The following is a 23,756-nucleotide window of genomic DNA, read 5'->3' as shown; positions in this document are numbered from 1 at the left end:
TCAACACTGCAGTGAGGAGAGCTTTTCTACTTTATTACAAAGAGAAGAAGCCTTTATGTGGTCAGAAAATACAAGATTGATCTTTTTTTTTTCTCTTCCTATGAAACGCTGCTGTTCAAACAGCCAGAGTGAATTGTCTCAGTTCACTTCTTTAAGTCCCATCACATTCACTTGGGTATGGATGTCCTTGGCTGCTGAAAATCTGGCCCTTTAGTGCACAGGGCGACAAAGTAGTCCCCTGACCAGCAGTTCCAGAATGTCCCGTTTTCATATATTGCATCCATGCACACCTCCTAAAAATGAGGTACAGCAGGGCAAACATTTTCCAAAATAGATGTCATATATATAATATATACACATTCGTACATACATACCTTTATTCATGTGATGTCCAAAAATTTAAAAAAAATGTACACATTTATTACAAAATCGTAACAAAGACTGGACAGTGTTTTGCTCATTCTGGAAAGATGAAGCTCAGTAATACACAACCCTGGAAACTAACCAGAGACTGTGGCAATATCTTTCTTCTAAACAGTCAGATATTCTTGCATTAAGCTTGGCGAAAACTGCCTTTCAAAGACAGAAGGGGAAGTAAAATGAAGGAAGCAAACCTTGCTCATCTTTCCAAATGAAATACGAGAAGGATCTTCACATAAAAATGCACAAACATTTTTTATTACCAATAGTGCTACAATGAACAATGCAAATTTTGTTGTCTAATTTTTTGTCTTTTTTCTTTTTTTTTGTTTTTACATTTTGGAAAACTAAGTGGTAAACTTTTGTCAGTGTACTCGCTTGTCTTTACAGACCCAAGCTTGTCTGCTGGCAAAAAAGGAAACAAAAACAAAAATTCAGACCCTGCTCAAACTAAAGAAAAACAATTACAAATTTAGTTGTTGGGCAGCACATAATTAGTAAGGCAGGACCTCAAATGGTGACCCTTCGCATGAGCCAATTGCCAGATCCTCAAGGAATTAAAACCAGGATGCCTGAGCCACATCAGTTCTGCAGTTATGTTGAGTATTGTGCTGAGACAGCCATACCCCAAGAAAAGGGAAGTCTTTAGAAGGCTTGCTGAGCAGGGTTGTAGTTGAAGGTTGATGGCAGATGAGGCCTTTCTTCTAATTTGTCATATTCCAGGTGGAACTCCTACAATTAAAAAAAAGAAAAAAAAGACAAACACAAATAAAACAATGTATCATTTACCTGTGAACACCTGGTATACCAGCCATACTTGAAAAGCACAAATGCAGAGGAGATCAAGTACTAACTTATCCTGAGGCAAAACCACATGACTTTGCTACCTTGAATTCCATATTTTAAGAAGAAAAAAGTATATATTACAACAATCCTAAGCCTTTACACCCACAACATGCAGACTCTCCCATTCTTTTGAATGCTACATGACTCTCAGAACCCCTATTATAATTTCAAACAATTTTATATATGCACATACACAAAACACAAATACACAGTCACAGCATGAGCTGAATTATACACAAAAGCTGTCTTGCAAAGAGTCAGAGTACAGAGGCTTATTCTGGATGAACTAAAGTTTGGGAATGTTTTTGTGTCATACCACCAGACCAAATAGCTTCATGAAGCACCAGGGGAGGTTCAGGATGGACACGAAGGAGGTGTTCCAGAAACAACTGGATTTAGTGCTAAGGTCTGTTTGACATGGTGGTGATCAATCAAAGGCTGGATTTGATCTTAGAGGTCTCTTCTAACCTAAATGATTCTGTGAAAATGTCCAGGTACAAAGTACTGAGACCCACTTAAGCCAAAATTCATAGAAATATTCCTCCATATTTCATACTCATATTTACAACCCTAGACCCACCAAACCTGAAATTTTATATTCTTCAGACCCTTTAAGCAGTTTAATTGTGTCATTCCATTTAATCTTCATTCAAGAAACAGGGTAACCAGAAGTTTCAGAACTGTTTTTTAGGGGTACTTCTTGGTAATTCAACAACAACAACTTTGGACATGCACTGCAAATTATTTTATCTAACGTGGTGGAGAACCTCAGCAGAACAACATCTGTATCTGCAAAGCAAACTTAGCCCACTATTTTCACACAGAGATGAAAACACATGAGCAATGAAGAGATTATTTTAGAACACTCTCTAAAGTGATTAAATAGTATAATACTTCAGTACATGTAAATCTGCACTAAATTAATGCAAGAACAGAAATAAAATCTAGGAAATCCAACTCTTATAACTCTCTTCTTTCAAGGCAAAACAAGGTTCATTTAGCATAAAAAGAACATTCAGCATGGCAAAGAAACAAAGTAGAGGAAAATGCAAAGCATTGTGCACTCCCCTGAGAATGCTATCCCTAAAACTGGAAAACCCTAGCAAAACCTATGTGAAGTTACAGCCATCTGTACTGAAACGCTGCACAACTGCTTCATTTCTAGTTCCCAGCTCTCTAGTCCAACCAAAGGTTTTTTGTTGTTGGGTTTTGTTTGGTTGGTTGGTTTTTGGGGGTTCTTCCTTTATTTATTTAGGTGTTTTGTTTGTTTGGCCTATTTTAGGTCATATATACACAAGTGAATTGCTTCTGGCATTCCTAATAAAAACTGCATGCCAGTTGGTGTATGCTCTCTTTTTGGGCAGATACACAATGCTGAGACTGAAGAGACTGGGTAAGAAGCAAGATCAAGGGGTACAAGTCCATACGTGTACTTTGGTGTCAAAGGCTGCATTAGGTTGAGTGGATCTCAGAGGGCCTACAAGGAAGGGTAGAGAGGAACTCTTTGCAAGGGCACAGGACAAAGGGAAGTGGCTTTAAGCTGAAGAAGGGCAGCATTTAGACTGAGTACTAGAAATAAATTCTTCACTATGAGGGTGGCAAGGCACTGGAACAGGCTACCCAGAGAAGCTGCGGCTACCCCATCCCTGGAAGTGTTTAAGACCAGGTTGGATGGGGCTTTGAGCAATCTGGTCTAGTGGAAGGTGTTCTTGTCCATGGTACAGGGATTTAACTAGATGGTCTTTAATGTTTTTCCAACCAAATCATTCTATGATTCAATGATCTCCAGTAATTCTGCAGTCATTTTATAATAGAAAAGGTACCACTCAAGCTTTCTCTGCCTTTCATGGCTGTCAAAGTTTCTTTCTTTCACATAACCATGGAAGGGCCAGTAGATACTGTCCATCTGTGGTCAGCTCCAATCAGTTAACTGAGCTTCCACAAGCTCTGAAATGCCTTCAAAATGACCCTTGGCAAATTGCTAATTAAACCAGTAAGATACAGTAAGTATCAGAAACCAGAGGGTATCAGTATCCTAAAAAAAGGTTTTCCAAAGTTAAGGTTGTTGTGAGCCTCTACTGGCAGTGGGAGCTGCTAATAAGGTGTCTGTAAAAAAGCTCAGGGGGCTGAGCAATCCTTTGTGTCCCACAAACTGGAAGTCCCTCCTTCAGAAGGAGTATGTTTCCCTACCAAATTTTCTCTACAAGTACGTGAGTTCATATTTCAAACTGTCATTGACTGTTAAAATAGGCTGAAAACAGCCTTGATTTGCATCCCAGTGTCAGTAAAGCTCAAATTCAATATTCAGTAGCACGTAGGAACGCTTGAAGCTCTGCCTGACAATACCTAAAAAAGACTTCACTGACCAGTATTTCTGGAAACTAAAAGCCAATTATTTATTACATGGGGGAAAATACTTACAGGTATACTTTATGTTTTTGCTTTTGCCACTGTAGTTTAGGATGTCAACAGCAGCAGTGGTATTATTTAACATAAACAGATATAAAAAAAAACCTAAAAAATCCCACTTATCCATTGATAAATGTGCTAAATTGCTTTCTTTTCCACATGGAGGTAAGAATTAAAACTTAAATACCCTTTATTAACCCGAAATAATGAGTACTGAATGTGTGTGAAAACTTACAGCATGTGTGACACTAAATAAATTGTTCTATGCAAACAAAATTATCACCTCTCATGTCATCCTGAAAACTTATTTGATAGCAAAGTACATGAGTCTGTACATGTACAAACAGTAACAGGCAAGGATACTTAAGGTAGGAGAGGATTGCTAAGGATGATCCATAGCAGTTATAGAGCAAAACTAAACAAAAAAAGTTAGCAGAATAGGCCTGAGGACAAAATATTCTGGATTGTTTAAGTCCATGAGAGCAGAGTAGAAATTCCATGGCTAGCTTAAAAATTCCCAATGGGACTTAAAAGTAGCATTTATACTGACTTAAAGATGGATGCAAAGACCCACTTTAGGGGCTGAACTAAAATACTATGCCACATCTTTACTGGAATAATAAATTTAACTTTCTAGTAATTATAACAGAAATTATTATTTCAATTAATACTGATCTTGACAGGATAGGGAATAATTTAGTCTAGACAACAACCCTGACAAGCAAATAAACACAAATTTAATTTCCTCTCCCATGAAGAATTCCATGTTTTAGAACTACATCATCAATGTAAAAAGGTTTTTCAATCATGTACTCTAAATTAATTCTCCTTACTGAAAAGTAAGAAGAAAATTCAAGCCGCTTACTTCAGACAACTCAAGTCAGGATTTCAGTAAGTGTGCAATTGTAGAAAGCACTTTGGGTGTCAGAGCTACTTCCCCTCCTCTCTCATGTCTCCTCAACAGCAGCAAACTATAGCCAAAATCTCAGTAATAAAAAAAATAAATCAGTGTTTTTAACCTCAGCATACTTTCCACATGCCCTACGATGAAAAACCATATAACAAACACGTGTAATCAGAATTTTTCTGCTTTTTATTTTGCATTTAAGGTGAATTTGAAGTTTATCATTCATATTTTTTTTTACCTTTTTACTACCATGCATCAAATCAGAATTAATTTTATTTCCTAGTAGTTCAGGAGTTCTCATTACTCTACTACTTTGCTTCTATTATACATTAAGAATATAAAAGTAGAGCCTAGAGTTTAATAAAAAAGATAAAAATATTACTTAATTTTTCTTGAAAGAAGTTATTCTTTGCTTTCTTTGCTTTTGTTATAACCAATCCAGAACACTAAATCTACTAAATCACAACTGGTTTATGTTTTTAAAAATGTAAGTTTTAAGATTTAGTTGTGCTACCTAAAGTAAACTGCTGTATTTCAGTGCAGCAATATTTCACACTGCAGTGTAATTTAAAATAGGGACAAAAAATACATAAGCTCATAATGCAAAATACACTGTGTCTGCAAAGCACAGCACATTAGGGTATGTACTGCCCTATATTTGAGCATCTACACTAGAACAAGAACCAAATTTATAAAGCACCTTGACAAATAATTGAATATGCATATATGAGACAGTAATGTATGAGCAAGTATTCCTGTACACCAGCTTCAATGAAGGACTAGTGAAACTGTTCAGCAGTGATTATTATTGTGGCCTTCTAAGGCACTGACATTCCCAGCATCCACTATTACAATAAGAGATTGCAATTTATCAGAATTCTTTCTTTTCCAGCTCCTTATAGGTCTAATTTCCTGAAATATTTATGAATTCCTTCTGCATTTGTTGGAAAAACAACTACTTTGCTGTACTTTTCTTTGCATCCAAAGCAACACGGTGTTACCAAATATTGCTGCTCTTGTTAGGGTGAGTCTGTATTAGTCTTCCTCAGAGGAAATGTGCACTACAGAAATTAATACCACAGGTAACATTACCATGGAATGCTAAGATCATATGACATGTACCTAAGTTCCTATTTATTTATTAAAGGTGAAAATGTCACAGAATTAATTCTAGTATGCAACTCATTTTCTATGCAACAAAAATCTCAGTTTTCCCCAAAATCATTCTCTAGCTTCCTGTGACCAATGCTCAATTTGCCTGCTCAAAGTTAAATAAAAATTTCCAAATAATATTCCAGTTCAATTTTTTACATTATGGAATACACAAGCCTAGAAGAAAAAATATTATTGCTTCTTATGGACATTGGGGGAGAATAAATAAAATAATCACATTCATTGTTGCAATACCACTACAAGTACAAAACTTTAGAAAATACTATCTCTCTCCTTACTAGCTATCAACTGGTTCTTAATGCTGGGGAATTACTTTCAGCATGCAAATAAAAAGAAGAGAATCTATGCAGACCTTCAGAAAAACCATTCAGAGAACAGTAGTGCTCCTGTCTCTCCATATCTCAGGAATGCCCACCAGGAGGATGGAGTGTACATCACTCAAGCACTGGATCCTGAGTTTCAGAATAGCACTCAAGATTCCAAACGGAGACAATACTGTCCTAAAGTAACGCTAAGCATCAAATAGCAGCTGCATACATTTACCACAGGTAGAAAAAGGAGACACTGAAGAGGTTATTATTATCCTTATACAATGAGTATTATCTTTTTCCTCCTAGTAAAAAGAAATGCTGTGTGTCCACACAAACTGAAACCGCAATTCCATTGACATGTGAAACTACACGAGGCTTGTTGCTTGTAAATAAACAGAACACATTCATTTGACTCCAGAAAAGAAATCTATCCTTTCTAAAGGTAATTACATCCCCTCTGATGATCTTAGGCAATAATAAAATAGCTTTAAACAGCATCTTAAGGAACCCAAGGAAGTATACCATGCAGCAAGTGAGTATTTCAAGTAGAAACAAATGGTTTCCTTCTGTTTGTGTTTTCTTTTTGAGGCGTGGCACTTTTGTTTAGAAGTTTTGGAATTACCTTGCACTTAGGAAAAACTTTAATAGCAGGGCTCACCATTAAACCTGTCAGTTACAGATTTCTGGGTTTTCCTGCAGCAGTAGAAAGTCAGGAGAAGCAAGGAGTCACACATACAACTGGATAAAGAACCTGCCGTACCCTTCAGGGCAACTGGAATGTTAATTCTTGAGGGGACTTTGCACAAACTATGCAAAATTACTGGGTGGAGTGGGGAAGAAATAAAAATATCATGTATCTAGTTCATGTCTAGATGCCAAATGGCTGTGTAGACAGAGGAGGACACTGAACTTTATTCTCTTTAAAATAGGTGTTTATAAACACATCAACAGACATGCAACTATTTCATGCAATGTTCCCTAATCTCCAAATGAAATGCCTTTTCAGCGAACAATTCATAAGTTGGGCTGCAGGTGAAAAGATTTCTTATTCTATGAAATACCTAAGCCTGTGGAACCACAAAATACAGTTACAACATGCTGGAATCACTTCCATTGAGTTCAAGGCTTCAAGGTAATCTGATTTGATCTGTTGTTTTTTAGAGAAAAGAAGAGTGTGATACCATATTACAGTATCTACAGATGGTCTGACATAGAACATTATTGACAGTATTAATGGACAGAATGGGACCAACAGATTATGACAGCTGGGGAGGGGAAAAGCTATAGCTTTCTGATTCTTTAATGCCTCTTGGTCTACAGGATAGAAAACAAGTATCATGGAAATATGCCTCCTCCTTAGAATAAGTTATTTATTTCAAAGAACTCTATTTTCAAACAACAGAGCATGGAATTCCTAAGTATGGTTAAGGAGAGATTGTACCCAAAAACCAAAAAAGCGTTCCCTGCGCCCATCCAACATCCATTTTAAATTCCCAAGTGAGGTGTGGTAGCATCCTATTTAATTTTCTAAAACAAAGTAATAAAATGTTTGCAAGTGCAATTTCTAAAATGCCAAATAATGCTTTCCACTCGACTCTATGCTGTGAGAAGAGCTTTCAATTTTAACAAAACTCCTAAAAGAAGTCCTATGTCCTTCTACCTCCCAAAGAAATCTGGAAATAAGAGAGACAGCTCCTTATTTTCCACAAGCAAGGCAGTGTTTTAGACAACCTTATTTCTCTCAGACATCAGAAATTAAGGTAATGAACCTATATAACAGGAGAAGAAAAAGTCAGATATTTTTGTGAAGATTTTTGTGTTTTACTCTTGTTGTTGTAAAAATACATGGCCAACAGTGTATTTAAAGTATCTACACAAAGGAAAAGAGATACCTTAGCTACTTTCCTCCAGTTAAGACAGTCAAAGAAGTAATATGTTCCCCTCTCGTACGTATTGGTTTTCATTGTTGGCTCCATGCCGGGTGCCCTGGTGATCCATACTCGTTCTTCTTTGTGGTATCTCCAATCCCGGTTAAATCTTTCATTTGCAACAGAAAGGAAAAATAATTCTTAGTGTAAGTTACTGAAACTGACTTAATAAACTAACTTTGAGGGTTTCCATCTTTACTGTACAATGCATTCAAATCCTAAACAAAATTTCTACGACATGGCTAAACCTGTGATTTCATACCTCTTCCATACAGTTCTTATACCTCAAACTAAAATACACAAGAAACTTCAAGTCTGGTAGGTTCTACCAGCAAACTCTTTTTATGAGTATTTACTTGGTTCTGATTTGGTTGATGACAGGCAAGTTACACATTCAATAAGGACTGGCACCTGCCATTTTTTCCACAGTGCTTCATAATGCAAAATACATGAGATGGGCTTTGGATTTCCACTATACAAATGTAAAAAACTCTGTACAAAATGACACCAAGGTTGGAGGAGGTATGTTAAAAAAGCTTTACCGTTCCAGATTTACTAAGCTTCCTGCTTTCAATGTCTAACTTGTTTGGGTGTTCTGGTTTTTGTTTTGGCTTTTTTTTTTTTTTTTTTTTTAACATCTGCCATTTCATTATTGCAATAGCTTAACTCATATAAGACTGACAAAATAATTTGAACGTACAGCTCTACTGCTGCTAATAGCTGTAATACATCTCCTCCATTCATGTAATAGAGATAAAACAGGAGATCTTCTCCATATCGGCCAAGTTTTATTGCAGCCAGCTGCAAAAGATTGAAGAAAATGAGGATGAAAAATCACAATAGATAAATGTTTTAAAACACACTACCCCACTTAAATAACGTAAGAATAATACATCCAGAACTTCCATCCTTCTATTCTAAGTGTGTTGAAAATGATATTCTAATACAACAGGAGTAATAATTATTAAAACAATTAATTTTTCTCCACTTTGAGTTAGCCTTTCCAAGTTAAAGGATACCATAGAAAAATACAGATGTAACAAATGAGCAAGACAGAATTTTCTCCCTGTTAATTGTGCATTCCCATCTACATATTTTATTTCCAAAAACCCAAAACCACAACTTCTGCATGTATTTGTTGCCTTCACACCCTATTAAGTAACACTACTAAAATTTCTTATGCTATTTTTCAATGATCCCTTCAAACAACTGAAAGAAAATATATCTCAAAAAATCCCTTTCCATGTAGATATGGAATGCAACAGATAAATGAGAACACAATTCTGATCTTATCTCAAGAAGAAATATCTCAATTTAATTCGCCATTTGAACTCTATCACAAAACAATTCAACGTCACATGAAGGGCAAACTCTTAAACACACATTGCGCTTTTTAGCTATTCTTTTGCATGTCCATTCTCTTTTTGTAGGATATAATTATATGGGTGCCTGATGTGTCACATCAGCCTGTTAACTCAACACTGCTTCTAGAAAGATTGAGAACATGCACAAAATGGACTGACTTTAAACATCTATCTGAAAGAAAATTTAGAAAATTACTGGTAATAAATTGACAAAAAATGCACTCACACACACACACGTACTCACCTTATCCCTAATGTGAATGTTAGTTAAGTATTCAGATGGAACATGGAAGTCTAAAAAAGAATCGGAATTGATGCAACTATTAAGACATGTAAATGAATATAATTTGCAAATATTAATACTGAATTTAATAGTTATTTCTCTCTTACCTATGTCTTGAGGTCGACAAGGTGATGATGCCCACGGGGATGCAAATTTGGGATAAAGATTTCTGAAGAAAAAAGAAAAGCATAAATTTATAAAAATTAACCTCCAAACCAACCAGCCAACCAACCAGCCAACCCCTCCATAATCAATTTCGCAAACCTAAGAGCTATATCAGACAACCAAATCCCTAGATGGGGTGAGAAGATAAAAGGAAACTTTCCTAAAGCAGTCACATTTATTATTTTTCTTTTTAATATGCAGAGCAATGCTGCATTTAAACTGCCATTGGAAACTACAGGGTCAAAATTTTCTTTTAAATCTATCTTTCCTTCAGGTTAGGTGCCAGATGTCCCAACCTTTTTCAGGTATCCAATGTTATTATGCAGGGTTTCAACTTAACTAGGAACAGTTGTCACAACCCTGGTGGGTTCTGATTTATTAGCCTACGATGTAAAAGGGGAGGAAAAATTTGTACTGGCAGGTTGCTATTTAAAACTAACCAGTAAAGGTTTTACTCTTCTTCAAAACAGGAGTTAGAAAGGATAATTTAAGCCACTAGCAATAAATACAAAATTCTAAAATTTTGTTTCTAAAAGAACATTAGTTTCTAAGTTTTTATGTCACATTGGTATTTTTACCAACCAAGCTACCACATAGGGCAGAAACATTTGCCTTTTCATATGTGACATAGTTTTAGTTTTTCCAACAACAATCCACAGAGCAAGGGAAGAACATTTAACATAAGGAGAGATGGCAGGCCAGACACTGAGGTCTGCATGGGCTGCTTGCAAAGCTTTTTTGCAGCATGAAGTAAAACCAGCTTTATAGTATATAAACTGTCTGCATCAAATGTTAGCTCCTATCCTCTCCATCCAAGAATCTAAATACACTATGTACGGTAATTAAATACTAAAAATACAGTTATTTACAGCATAGCTGCTAAGAAAAGCAGAATAATAAGGAGCCATTTTTCCTGTGCTTGATATCCACATTCATCAAGCTTCCCTGATTACATGCAGCTCCATAAAAATTTATGAAAGATGGAAACTATGTGTGTACGGTGTCTGGATTTTGTTTTTTTTAATATAGTATGTGCAGACCTTAAAATATATATAGTACTCTGTCTATAAGGCTAACACTATATAAATCTGTGATAAAACAAAAAGGTGTGAGATTTTCATCTGAAAAAGCACCAGAAATTAATTTTTTTTTCACAACTGCAGTCATCCGAAAGACACTAGTTTTGTCTAAAGTGATCTGAGTTCCTTCAGTAATTAGTGCAAAAATAAAGGCACCCTGAGTTGGCTGGTTACTCATCTCCCCTAAGTCTAAAGCATTTGTGCAGTCACTGACTACTTTTCTCCCCACTGCCTCTATATCAAACCTAGATGACTAAACTAGTTTATTTAGGTGAACTGAGTCACTGGAAGTCAACTACTTTCATTTAAACTAATCTTCAGTGCAACCTAACACTGCAGGTGTTCTGTTCATCATTACACTATATAAATTTAATTTATCCCCAAACTGCTGAGAATTAAGTGTAAATATCCCCATGGAATGTTATTATTAGAAAAGGAATGTATACATTACATTTTAAAACAATATACTGTCAATTCCTTGAAAAAAGTCCTAAATAAGTTAGGAGAATAAACAAAGCCACAAGATTTATTGAAAGCTTGCCCTGAAGCACAATTCCCTTTGTTATGAAAATTTTATTTTATTGTCATTACATTTTTAAATTTTGTTTGGCAAACCAGCTTGCAGGTTTAACAGCTGAATGGACTAAGTGAATGCACTATGAATGACAGCATAATAAAACCAAACATGAAGGCAGGATTAAATCCCAGAAACTTACTCAGGAGAGTTGAGATTGAGACCTAGTGTTGTTAAATCACTTCCTAATGCAAGATGTACCATTCCTGGATCTGTCTCTGCTGCCCTGATGAATGTTAACAAGCCAATCATTCCAAACTGGTCCGTCACCATCCCTTGAGGAATGTTGGTAACCCGACCTGCGAAAGAACAACAAATTAATTTTCTCTTTTTAAGAAGCAGAGGAATCAACAAGGTAATCTAAATGACTGTCAAAACTTTTAAAGCAGCAAAAGTGGAATGACACATACCATCAGGTAACACCTGGATCCCTTTTTTCTGCTGGTTGTTGTTTTGCGTAGTTGAACTTTTATCTCCAGGAAACTTGGGCCCATCTGTGCTGGATGATGTTTTGCCTGATGTACTCAAATTCTATTAAAGATAATTTGCAGAGTTGGTATGATGAAAAAAAACCAAAATGGAAATACTTATTTCCCGTATCTTTTCAGTCAAGCACTCTAAGCCAGTATATCAAGTCACTTCAATAAATGGCATCAAGCTGAAGCCCCTGAGTTTTGCTGACAAACCTTATGTACTATTGAATAATTTTCCAAAGTATACCTGTCATACAGAACTACTATTAATAGGCTAAAAGTTTGCAGTCTACAAGAATAAATTATTTTACACTCGAGAGTGGATATCCCAAGTGCCTGTGACTAGAGGTTCCTTGGCTCACCACATCATGGATATTCCCCATAGTCCTGCTCCTGAATAACACTCCATGACACAGTAACAGATAATACTCAAGCCAATTTCAGGTGCAAGTAACATACAGCTGGCACATTTACAGCTATCAGGAAAGACATATAAACATTATATCTGATATAACACTATGCCAGACACACTGCGTCTGGCAAGAAAATAGACTATGCTCCAGGAATCTATCTACTGACAAAATATATTTGCCATATGTATAATTTCTATAACTCTTTCATAGTCTTTATAACAAGTCTACAGTAATAGAATTAATCACATTTACTCTCCCTCTCCTTACTGTACACAGTACTAATCCTATCAGAACATTTTCCTCATGATAAAACTGCCCACAACACTTGGGGCGGGGCCAGACTTCCTCATGTCTCTCTTTTTGAGCAGTTCATTTTTCAGTTCTTACATGAGTTTGTAGTCATGTCTACTACTTATTCAGTATTTATGGCACTGTCATTACCATATTTTTTGCAATTAGAAATAATAAACCAATCAGTAACTAGAAACTAGTTCACTGCATATAATAACTTTTTTTATTACAAAGTTTTCAGAGTAAACAATGAAGAACAGCCATAATCTTATGCTCTCAGCTATATATCTAATGGACAGTAATTATGCCAATACTTAAGATATAATGTACCTCACTAGTCTACAATATAGTCATCAATGCTCTCTATTAAGAGTTTGTTCCCTCTGATTCCACATCTCCATTAAGCATTTCACCTTAAAGAGATATTGTACCACCTAACTTTTAAAGGACTGGACAACTTTGAAGAAAAATCTTCAAATGTGTAGATAACTACTACTGATGAGAAGCATCAGTAGCAAAAAGATGAGCTACAATTGATAGAAAAAAAATTACAAATTATAAACTTAAAAGATATTACCAATTCTCAAAAATAAGTTTTGACGTGTCCAAGCAGGGCGACTGTTTGGACCAAAAACCTTACTGAGAAATTCCATTTACATAATTACATTTTAAATGCTGCTTATACAAAATCTCTCATTAATTTAGAAGGGAAAAACTGAAAATCTCTTATTGCAAATATAATCACTGACCATTTTAAAATATAATCACCAAAAGAAGTATGAAAACTGAAAGTAAGAGAAGATTTAAGGTTTGCTTACAGATTTATTGTCATCATTACTCGATGTTGGATCTTTGTAGCTGGAGCCTGGTAATGCTGGAAAATCTTCATTGTGTATTGAAAAGTCCTGGGACTGCTCACTTGCTGGTTTTGTTACCATCCCAACTATCATCAAAATGAAAGCAAGAATAATATTAAATGACTGCTAAGTAAAAACGCTTTCTTCTGCTGATCCTGCTTACTGTCCATTTTCATTACGCGCAAGCTGTACAGCGATGACTTAAGGAACAGGTAAAGCAAAACAAAGCATATTCATTCAAAACATCCACACATATTAGACTAAAGCCTCTTATTTAAGTGTGAGCTGAGACACACTCCGGGTTAAGTTCATAGGCATATCCACTGCACCTGTTTCGCACATCTAAATAATCAAATAATCTTTACAGGCATTGTTAAAGCTGTGTTTGGGTAAATTCACTGATAAGGATGTACTGCTTTTAGAAGTATAACACATTTTTTCTCCATCCCCAAAGTGCATGAAGAATTTTTTTGCATAATCTCTTCACAAGCATGTATTCTCAAAGGACAACCAGCTAACTTGCAGCAGCATATGTTAACAATTAAATACTTGCCTGTGACATGAAGGTGACTCCTACTTTCAGTATAAAAACTGAAAACATTTAGCCTGTAACTCTCAGTGCTCTGATCCTAACTTTAAAAAAGCAGCCCAGTCACATAGGAACATGGATTCTGACAACTGAACAGGAACTTGTTTTTAATGCCAGTTCAAACCAAACCAAACAAGTCACCACATCACACATCCAAGGGTGACTATACTTTGCTGAGACATAATTCAGTGATTTGGTTGCAAAGGACACTGCACTAGAAGAACAGAAGAACAGAAGACAGAAGGAAGTCTAGGTGCTGGTTTTTGAAGATTCTTAGTAGATGGACAGGACTAAAATGGTTCCATAGATGACAACACATGACTTTCTTCAGTGTTCTGGAATTAGAGATCAATGTTTCTTTATTTAAGGAAATAAACCAACATTGAGTTAATCTTGTTTCTGCTGTTCAGCCTTTTCATCCAGAGTTATTACAATTTCTTCCACTGGATGAATAAAATTGATAATGAATTAACTTTAATGGATATTCTTATTCCATCTAAAAGCTATTTGAAGTACAATTTTGCTGAATAATTAAGCATGAGGAAAGTAGGTCTCTGCTCTGTTTTGAGCTTGCTCTTTCTTGTCCACAACCAGAAGTGCTGTCCATATTTTGTGCTGGAAGACAACATTCAAAGTATTTCGCATTTTCATTTTTTGACTGTTTCTACCTCCATACTCAACTGCTGCACTAAGCAGATGCTCAGGGTAGCTCTTTGGAGAACTTTATTTTGTGGTTTATCATGCAGCCATGCAAATAGCTATGCTAGCACCAAAATGGGGAAATGGTGTAAGCAAAAGAACAATTGCAGACATTTTTATGCTGCAGTGCTGTTTAATACTGAATTCAAACTCCCTGCTGGAAGTGCATCTGTGTGGATCTCCCTCCTATCTTCTACCAGTTTTTCACATACTGTCTTCTTTTTCCAGAGCTGGAACTAGATTGTCCTTAGGGCTACTTCCCATTCAAGCCATTTTATGTTGGACAAAATCATAAATAAGCCTCAAGCTGTACTAAGTCTCCATTCATGCTTTTGAGTGTCATTATGTGGGGAAGTCACTTTTTCCCCATGTTTAACAATTCAGTTTAACTTGTTTAACTCTTTCTCACAGCTATCTTATGCAGAGGGCCCTGGTTATGCCAAATCCATGCAGCTACTTTCTCTTGATAATGTGGTATCTCTTTTGTCCAATTGAAGTTGGAGCTATCTCTGAAGAACACTAATGTTTTATAGCTGGAAAACACTAAGTTATTTTTGGTTCAAAATTTGACAAGTGTCACAAAAATAACTTATGGTTATAAAAGCAACTTTTCACAAGAGCTGATGCAACATGCGTAACAAAATCTACTAAAGCAGTAACAAAAAGAAGGTTTTGTACCTCACGCTAAGCTTACCTGAATTTTTTCAAGACCCAAATAGTAAGATTTGTATCCACCTAAAGGTTTTTCCTTTTATTATTTTTTTAACCTGTACAGCAAGAATTATATGACACATACTTGGAATCTGAGTGATAATAATTGATGCTTACAGGTTATTTTTTGAAATCTGATACTCATCATAAGGGTGACACTGAACAGTACAACAGCAAATACTATCAAATAAACAGTGAAAGTCTACAGTACGTTTACAGCTTACGACTCTTTACACAGTAACACCTCTACTAATAAAACACTATTCCTGCAATTTGCTGCTCAGACATCAACAGCTCTTGTCTATATGTAATTTGAATAAAACCTATTGCCTAAGAAATTTCTAGAGTGAGCAGCCTCAGAGCAATCATACTATACAAACCAAAAACCCCAACAATCCCTATTGACAGTAAAACTAGAACACACGTGTTCTAGTACTTATGAAAGGGAGTCTCCAATCACAGGTATCAATTATTCATTTTTAAAAATGAGTCTTAGCAGCTCACATGTCTGGTATTTTTGAAAAGACTGTCTATAATCTTATGAACAGCAACAGATGAATCAAGCAAATTTCATTTCATTCAGAGAGCTTTCAAAAGTTTGGTCTTACCGTAGGGTGCCCTTCCAGCTAAAGGGTTTATTAATGGAGTTGGATTGCCACTTCCTTCCCTTCTGTTTCTGTCTGCTAGTGCTGGAAAATCTGAGAGGTCCAGTCCTGTAACATTTTCACTTCCATCTACAATAAAAACAGGTATTCTTAATTCCCTTATGTATTTTTGTCAGAGACTTCATTATGAGCAAGATAAATGTAGGAAGAAGTATTTTCTTTCAAGTTGATCTTTTTTCTCATTCAGTAATTATTACATATAACTACAGCCTTTGCGTTACAAGATGACCCTAAAGAGCATCAGTATGTTTGAAGTTTGCTTTCAAATGACAGACAAGTAGCATTTAGTAAAGCCTACTCCACTTGAATTAAAGTCTGTACCACGCAGAATACAGGCAAACTACCAAAATTCCAGTTCTATAATAGGTATTGAAATTTGTTTTAAATCTGTTTTAAGTTTGAAGAGTTATCAAGAAGAAATTTGAGAATAACCCATATTAGCAGCAGCATCAAAGAGCTCTATTGTCCTTAGATAAGGTAAGACAAAGCTGAAGCAGCTGACAAGCCAATGCAGTGCAAGTTACATGGGAACACTTTTTGATTTGCAGCAGGAAATGCTACAGAGGTGAGGCCAGAGCTGCAGCTCTATAAAAATGTCACAATGTCCTACGGAATGCCCAAACCATTCCACTCTTGTGACATCACCAGCACCTCAGGTTGCTTCATATATGCAGCCACATACAGAAACAACAGCCCACATGAACCTAAATCATTTACGGACAAAGATATTTTCCCCTCTCTAGTTCATTAAATTCAGATGAAGAAGTAATTCCCAGAGAGAAATCACAACTTAAACAACTAACTGAAAGGATAACATGACAATTCAGCTGCTCTAAAGGAGTTTGAGATTAAAAAAAAATGCTTTCACACTGCTTTTACATGCCTAATGTTTCCATAGAATATGGAAAAATCTTCTCCAATACCCTTTTTAAGTTCAAGAGCTGTTTTGTATTTCTAACTGAATAAGTACAATCTATAGGGAGGTGACATACAGCAAATATACTACAGAACTACTTTCACTTTGTCTTCGAAAGTATTAAAATCCACTGCTATAAAGCAGTACCAGTTATCTAGCACTGCTTTTGGAGCAGGGTTTCTATGGAACATCTGAAAATTGTTAGAAAGTTGCACTGCAACAGAACAAAATATTATTAATCAGACTTATTTTAAAAAAAACTCTGCTGTAGTTTAAGGTCAACATTAAAGAGAGCAAACTCACCCGTTCCATTAAAAATGTTACTTGATAAGGAGTTATTCATTCCAAATGCCTGATTTCTGTTCATCCCAAATCCAGACATACTGTGAAAAAAATCCAGAAAGTCAGACAAAAGGATATATATACTTGTATTTCTAATGGAAGACATTAAGGGGAGAAAAAAATTGAAATTATTTCAAGTCTAAGCAAACCATATTAGCCTAAACTTGATTTTTAATTATTTTCTGAAAACAATGAGAGCAGCATCAGGCACTGCTCAATCAGGTCAACTGGAATGACTTCAAAATAGCTTAGGTTTTTAATAGCCATTGTGTACTAAGACATCTCTCAACAAACAAGTTATGACTAACATGATCATTACTCAATAATTTCATACTCAAAAATGAAGCCACATTAAATGCAGTAGTTAAAAGTCAGGCTGCAATCCATACTCGGGCAGGTGGGAAGCTGGGTCATGAAAAACACCAAGTTTGTCACAACTCATTTATAAGCTGAACAGTTATGGTGTGCAATCATGACCATGTACACATGACATTACTGTGAGCAGAGGGATGGTCTCTGTCATACAAGGACATGAGCTAAAGGTTCATAAGGTCAAGCAAAAATGTTTGAAAACATTTAAGTATCATGTAGGACTACTGTGGTTGTGCAGACAGCTCCACAAATAATCCATTTTATCCTGTTGAGAAGCCCAAAGTTAGGCCCCCAGCTGAGTGAAAGTCTGAATGTCTGCCCTGTGGAAAATCACAACATCCACTTCTCCCTGAAACAGGATAGAAGCTGATATTTTGGAAGTTTCCATAAATAAAAATATGAAAAGGTTCCCTAGTGGAAATTTTACCTATGCAAACTTTTTACAGTTACAAATCTGAAGCATTTAACTCTAATTTGAAACACCTTCAAAAGTTTCACATTCAAAAATCTAGCCTAAAAACTTTCATTGCTCCAACTAAACAACTATTTAGAAAATGCTTCTTTGAAAGTCACATAGTTCATGCACCTGACAAGCAAATGCCATAAATTCTTTTCCCCAAGAGTAATTTCAAAATTTTGTTAAAACACCTTAATTAGCCATTGGACATGTATACTACAATACTTCCACAAGTTAATAAACTGTGGAGTAAGAGCCAGTCATTGTTTCAGAGACATTTCCTTCTTAATTTGTAAAACGTGTAGCTTATTGAAAGTGAGCAATGCAAGGAGTAAAAGATGAGCCTTTTAATTCAAAACTTCCTACACACAGGGATTTCATTATCTACCTTACAGCTGAATACTATTCGAACAGTACTTTCTATACATGTATCAATATCCAATATCATTGTCCTCTGCACATAATTTTTAAGTATATTACTATTTCATCTGCTTGTGATCTAAAATTTCAAAAATACTTTAAAGTATATTATCTTTTAAAATTATCAGCTCTACTTGCCACTAGACAGGACAGAAAAGGCAAATTTACTGTAATGAGAGGCAAGATACAAAGTCTTTTCATGCTTCATGACCACAAACTGCTATTAGGGGATCACTATTTGCTGTGCTTGAGAACAGTATCTGTTATATGTCTATATCAATGCGAAACTACAAAATGAAAAAATCTGATTAAATATCAGATAACTGTGACGTTTGTCTTCACTTTCCTTTATCTATTTTGTAAAATATGAGATTGGGTTAGAGGTGGCACCTGACCACCATGAGCTTTATGCTCCATCTAACAGTCACTCCTCTAAGGAAGGGCCTGAAGGAAGAAAAAGGACTTCACTGGGAGCACAGAGATCATGAGGTAATGGAACTGAGCTTTAAAAGCAGCCAGCCATGCTAAGCTGTGACTACGCACATTAAATAATTAGAACTAAGTCAGTGCTTACTACAAGTTTATCAATATGAACGAAGCATAAACAGAGGATTGAAACACTGTTAAAAAGCCTAATGATTTGTGATGTTAGTACCCTGCCCCAAGTTAGAAAAAGAGAAAAAGCTATTGAGAAACTTCTGGCATCCAAATGAGCACTAAATCCTTAAGTGAATGGCAATCCACTATTTTCTGCATTATTTAAGAATTTAAAGAAATACCAGATCCTTACTGTGTCCTAATCAGTTTACTTCCCTTCTAGAATAACTATCATATTTTTAAATTCTGCCTTACTTCTTCCCAAAGTCCCAGATGAACAATTTTAAAACACACCCATATGCTGAAAATTTAAGGTATGTTTCAAAAATAACCTTGGGAATACATGAGAAACATCACATACTTTAAAGCGGATGCAGCAGAAGTTCAATAGTCAGAAAGAGAACTTAGCTTAAAGGCCTCAAAGAGCTTACAAGAATATTACAAGGAGCTTCAAAGTTTATTGCCCAGACATGAGTACATGACACAGGTTTCAAGATTCATTCTAATGGATAAAAATTACATTTACAGAGCAGCATGTCTCTGGCTGTACAGGGATGGTCCAATTAAAGAGCCTTACCTGTTCACAGTAAAAGGTTGTCGAGAGGGTTGCTGCTTTGGCATACATATTATGCTTGGAGAGCTTCTGTTAGGGCTGCCTAACCCTGAACTGCTCATGCTGTTTGTCCTGCTGGGAATTCCAATGCCCTGACCAACCTGGGAGTGGTTCATCATATTCCTAGGATTCATAGGCAATATCCCCCTGAAAAAGAAAAACCATCCACAGAGATGAATCTGTACAACATTATTTGGCTACTCATTTACATTACTAACGCAGGATGGACTCCAAGCTGCTGCAATTTAATTTGTGCTTAGTGACCAAACACTGTGTTTGGATTATTCTCTATAATTAATGCAGTTCTGGATTTCTTCAGAAATACCAAATGACCTATTACATGCTAATCAAGTCCTTCATCAGGTTTAGATAAATACTTAAGTATTATACATATGAAAAGGTGCTACAGCTCTTTTCTAATGAGCACTTCAGACCTACTATATTTATATTCTCATGCAGTGTATGACACCATAGCAAGGTTTTAACTGCACAATCAAATAACTATCTCTTACATTTTGAAGCAGAATTTGTCAGCAATTTGTCCTTTACATACAAAAATAAAATACTGTCTTACAGTAAACCCTTACTTTTTTAATGGTATTATTTCCCTAACAAAGTAAGTGGTACACAGACACTACTTTTCTTCTTTTTTAATTTATCAGACTGTAAAGTATGAGGCAAAATATGCAGAACATTTAACAAGAGCTCTGCAGAAAGACACAATGGCAGAAATATCAGCTATTGATAAATACCTGCTCGGAGATGGAGGCGTGTGAAGTGACATTGTTGGTACCCCTGTTGTTGGCGTTACGTGGCTCGGTAACTGAGTGCCTTGTGATAAGCTGCGATTTAACTGAGGGGTATTGTTGCTCATCCCCCTCATTGGAAGGCCTAGTGCACCTATTGAAAAAAAATTCAGAGGGGTGGAGATACAGAGCAATCAGGAACAAGGTCTTCTCCATCAGGTATAGATGGAAACAATTTATGCTGACAACGTACAAAAAGAGTGTAAAGACTGAAGGAAAGTGCAGTGTAAAAACTAAGCCCTTGTTTGGATAGAAGAAACTCAACTATCAAATTTAGGCCTATATCTGTTTAACTTTGGAATGGCTCTTTGAGGAATTTCTCTGAAGTCACTTACAAAACTTTGTTTTCTTTGAGACATATACTGTAGATGAAGGATTGAATTTTGAGTTTTTCAATAAGGACATGAAATTCTACAATTTATCTCAGAAGGCGGCAGCATTTTAGGAAAATCAGTAACGGTACTTAAATATGCTAATTACTCTTGAATAAATAAGTATGTTTTGAAGAGTATTTAGAACACTGATTCGTCTTGCTAAAAATTAGCATATCTCTGATAAAAAAATGAAAGTGAAGGATCTTTAACTACCAATAACACTGTTTTTAGGACAACAAAAGCAACACTTGAGGCCAATTCTCTCTTTACATAAAGTTGCTTCTTTATGGCAACAGTACTTCAGTGTCTGTGATCAAGTTTGACCTTATCAGAAAGCAAGCAGAATTTTAACAGCCCTCTTTCAGCATTTAAAAACATACAGAATGTATAGAAAATACTATTGATCCCATTGTTAAAACCAAACAATCGTGTGTGACTGAATAAAGCAAGCACTTCAGTGAGGTACAACTGAGAACAGCAGAAAATAACCAATTACTGCCCTGTTTCAAAATGTCCAAAAGTTTTTCATCATTCTCATGCCACTTTTCTGTGTTAAGTAGTTTCAGAATTATGTTCAAAGACAAGAAAATTCATTTAGTGCAAGATGGCAATAATAACAAAGCATATAAAAAATGATGGTTGTGACAGTTCCTACTGCTTTGGCATAAGGCTGCTGAGGCAGACTGACAGAACTCAAACTCTTATCTTGCAGACCAAACAAAAGAAAATTCTGACAGATCAGCACTCTCCCATGGTAGACACCCCAGCAGAAGAGCTGAATATGACAATGCATAATGTGGTTAAATACTAAGAATGCAAAGAACAGATACAGCATATGCTCAAAATATCATCGTGGACAAAGTCTGAAGAAATGTCCCAGTCATTCAATTTTTACACTATAAGAACTGCAGTCTGTGTCCTACCCTACAATTTGAAAATCCAGGGAGTTTGCAATAAAACTCAAGTATATAACACACAGATTTATCTCTATATATTCAGATTAAGAGGTAGTGTGACTTGCTATAAGAAGCATCCTAACATTTCATTAAATGTTGATTGCATCAGTGTTCACTGTAAATATTTTGGCAATTTCCTGCATCAGAATAATTTCAATGAGCATAAATATGTATTATAAATAATAATTCATGTTGATTAAAAATTACATGGGATTTTAAAAATAAAATGGTATACAAAAAATACATACGCTTCCAAACTAGATACAGCACACCAAAAAAAACCACAATAAGGATATTCAACCTAATTTTGTGCAAGCATTTGTTTTAGCAAAGCCACTTTTAGACTGATGGTTATTTCTTCTTATTGGCTTTCTTTAAACTAGATTTTTTTACTGATGAGGGTTGTTACAGTGAAGTAGAACCATACTGCCAGCAAGGAGAGGCAGTTGAAATACTCACTGTAAGAAGAAAAAAAACCCCAAACCCTCTTTTCTTACACTTTCTTTTTCCAGTTTTCTAACTGAGACAAGATCTATATGGGTTATGTTGAAGGCAGACCAATGAAATGGCAGATTTCCTTCCTTCTGATCAAGTTTACTGGTCAAGGCTACATTGATGCTGTAATATGACATCTTGCTTAATGACTGACAGCTACCAATCCTTAAAAGTGCATAGGCACTATCAGCTTTGTTTTTCCTAAAGAGTATTTTAATTGTTAACTATGACTTCAACAAAAAAGTCTCTTGCCCCTTTTTCTCAAGATCTGGTAGAAACTGACACCTGATAATATTTACTTTCAAGGTTGTAGGCATGTATGTCTCCATGTTACAGAGATTACATCCTAGGCACAGCAACCAACTGAATGAAAAGCCAAGTTGATTAAAATGATGACCTTAAAAAATAAACAACAAATGACTGTGACAAGCAGAATGAATATACTTTTTCAGTATCTGTATACAGTAAAGTCCGAAAGTGCCAAAATCAGCACCTATAATATAAGACAAGAGCCAAACATGACTGTAAGAAAGGCTAGAAGCTGCTCATATAAATCTCAGTAGCATAATAAAATGGCAGTTTATATTACAGGGTCACTCTTCAACAACCACTGAGACAGGGAAAAAAACCTTCCAAAAAACCAATGCTACCAAAAACAAACAAAAAAACCACCCCAAAACACCACTGTGTTTTTTAAACCATTTGAAGAAAGCCAAAAGAAGTTGGAAGGCCATGCATCTAGCAAACAAAGCTTTTAGTTTGACTAGATAAAAAAGTTCAGACTCTCTAAAGTACTCTGAAGGCACTTTTTCTTGGATTCTGAGTCAGATGCACTTAGCAAGACAGCAGAAAACATTTAAAAGCACTGTAGTGACACAGGAGAGATGACATTCACAACCAGTTTTACTTGTGGAACAGTATCTAACTCAGGTATTCTGGGACACTGCCTGAGTGCACCTCTCAGTTACCAGGAGGTTCAGTTCTCAATGCTGGCCCTAAGTTAGGTGGTCCTTGAGGGAGCATTACACTGGGACTGTCACTCTATAGCTCTTCTATTACAACAGTGTCTATGGGAGTGGCAGACACATGACATTGTCAAGGAAGCAATAATCTTAATGGCATAGCTCTTTGCCAAATGCAAGATGCCAAACATGTGCACAAGATTTACTGTGCTCCTGTAGAGCATGAAATATCAGCTATTTTTAATGTATAATTTCCTTCTTTTCCTTACATAGTTTTCTGAACTAGGCT

General features: G+C 35.8%; 1 protein-coding gene across 8 annotated transcripts in view; it reads right to left on the bottom strand.

Moving 5' to 3' along the window:
* The window catches only part of CNOT2 (CCR4-NOT transcription complex subunit 2), an 84,756-nt gene continuing 61,000 nt past the window's right edge, over window positions 1-23,756 (bottom strand). For all 8 annotated transcript variants that reach the window (XM_064701931.1, XM_064701935.1, XM_064701932.1 and 5 more), the window contains 12 exons: window positions 20,627-20,774; window positions 19,839-20,021; window positions 17,377-17,456; window positions 16,101-16,226; window positions 13,455-13,579; window positions 11,870-11,990; window positions 11,602-11,758; window positions 9,749-9,810; window positions 9,603-9,652; window positions 8,695-8,795; window positions 7,959-8,103; window positions 1-1,152 (listed from right to left, as the gene is read on the bottom strand). In XM_064701931.1, the coding sequence (XP_064558001.1) occupies window positions 1,066-1,152; window positions 7,959-8,103; window positions 8,695-8,795; window positions 9,603-9,652; window positions 9,749-9,810; window positions 11,602-11,758; window positions 11,870-11,990; window positions 13,455-13,579; window positions 16,101-16,226; window positions 17,377-17,456; window positions 19,839-20,021; window positions 20,627-20,774 (1,385 nt within the window). In that variant the 3' untranslated portion in view covers window positions 1-1,065. The remainder of the gene's footprint in view (window positions 1,153-7,958; window positions 8,104-8,694; window positions 8,796-9,602; window positions 9,653-9,748; window positions 9,811-11,601; window positions 11,759-11,869; window positions 11,991-13,454; window positions 13,580-16,100; window positions 16,227-17,376; window positions 17,457-19,838; window positions 20,022-20,626; window positions 20,775-23,756) is intronic.

Source organism: Zonotrichia leucophrys, chromosome 1A (genome assembly GCF_028769735.1).
Source record: "Zonotrichia leucophrys gambelii isolate GWCS_2022_RI chromosome 1A, RI_Zleu_2.0, whole genome shotgun sequence".
Lineage (NCBI taxonomy): Eukaryota > Metazoa > Chordata > Aves > Passeriformes > Passerellidae > Zonotrichia > Zonotrichia leucophrys.
This window is presented reverse-complemented; position numbering and strand designations above follow the sequence as displayed.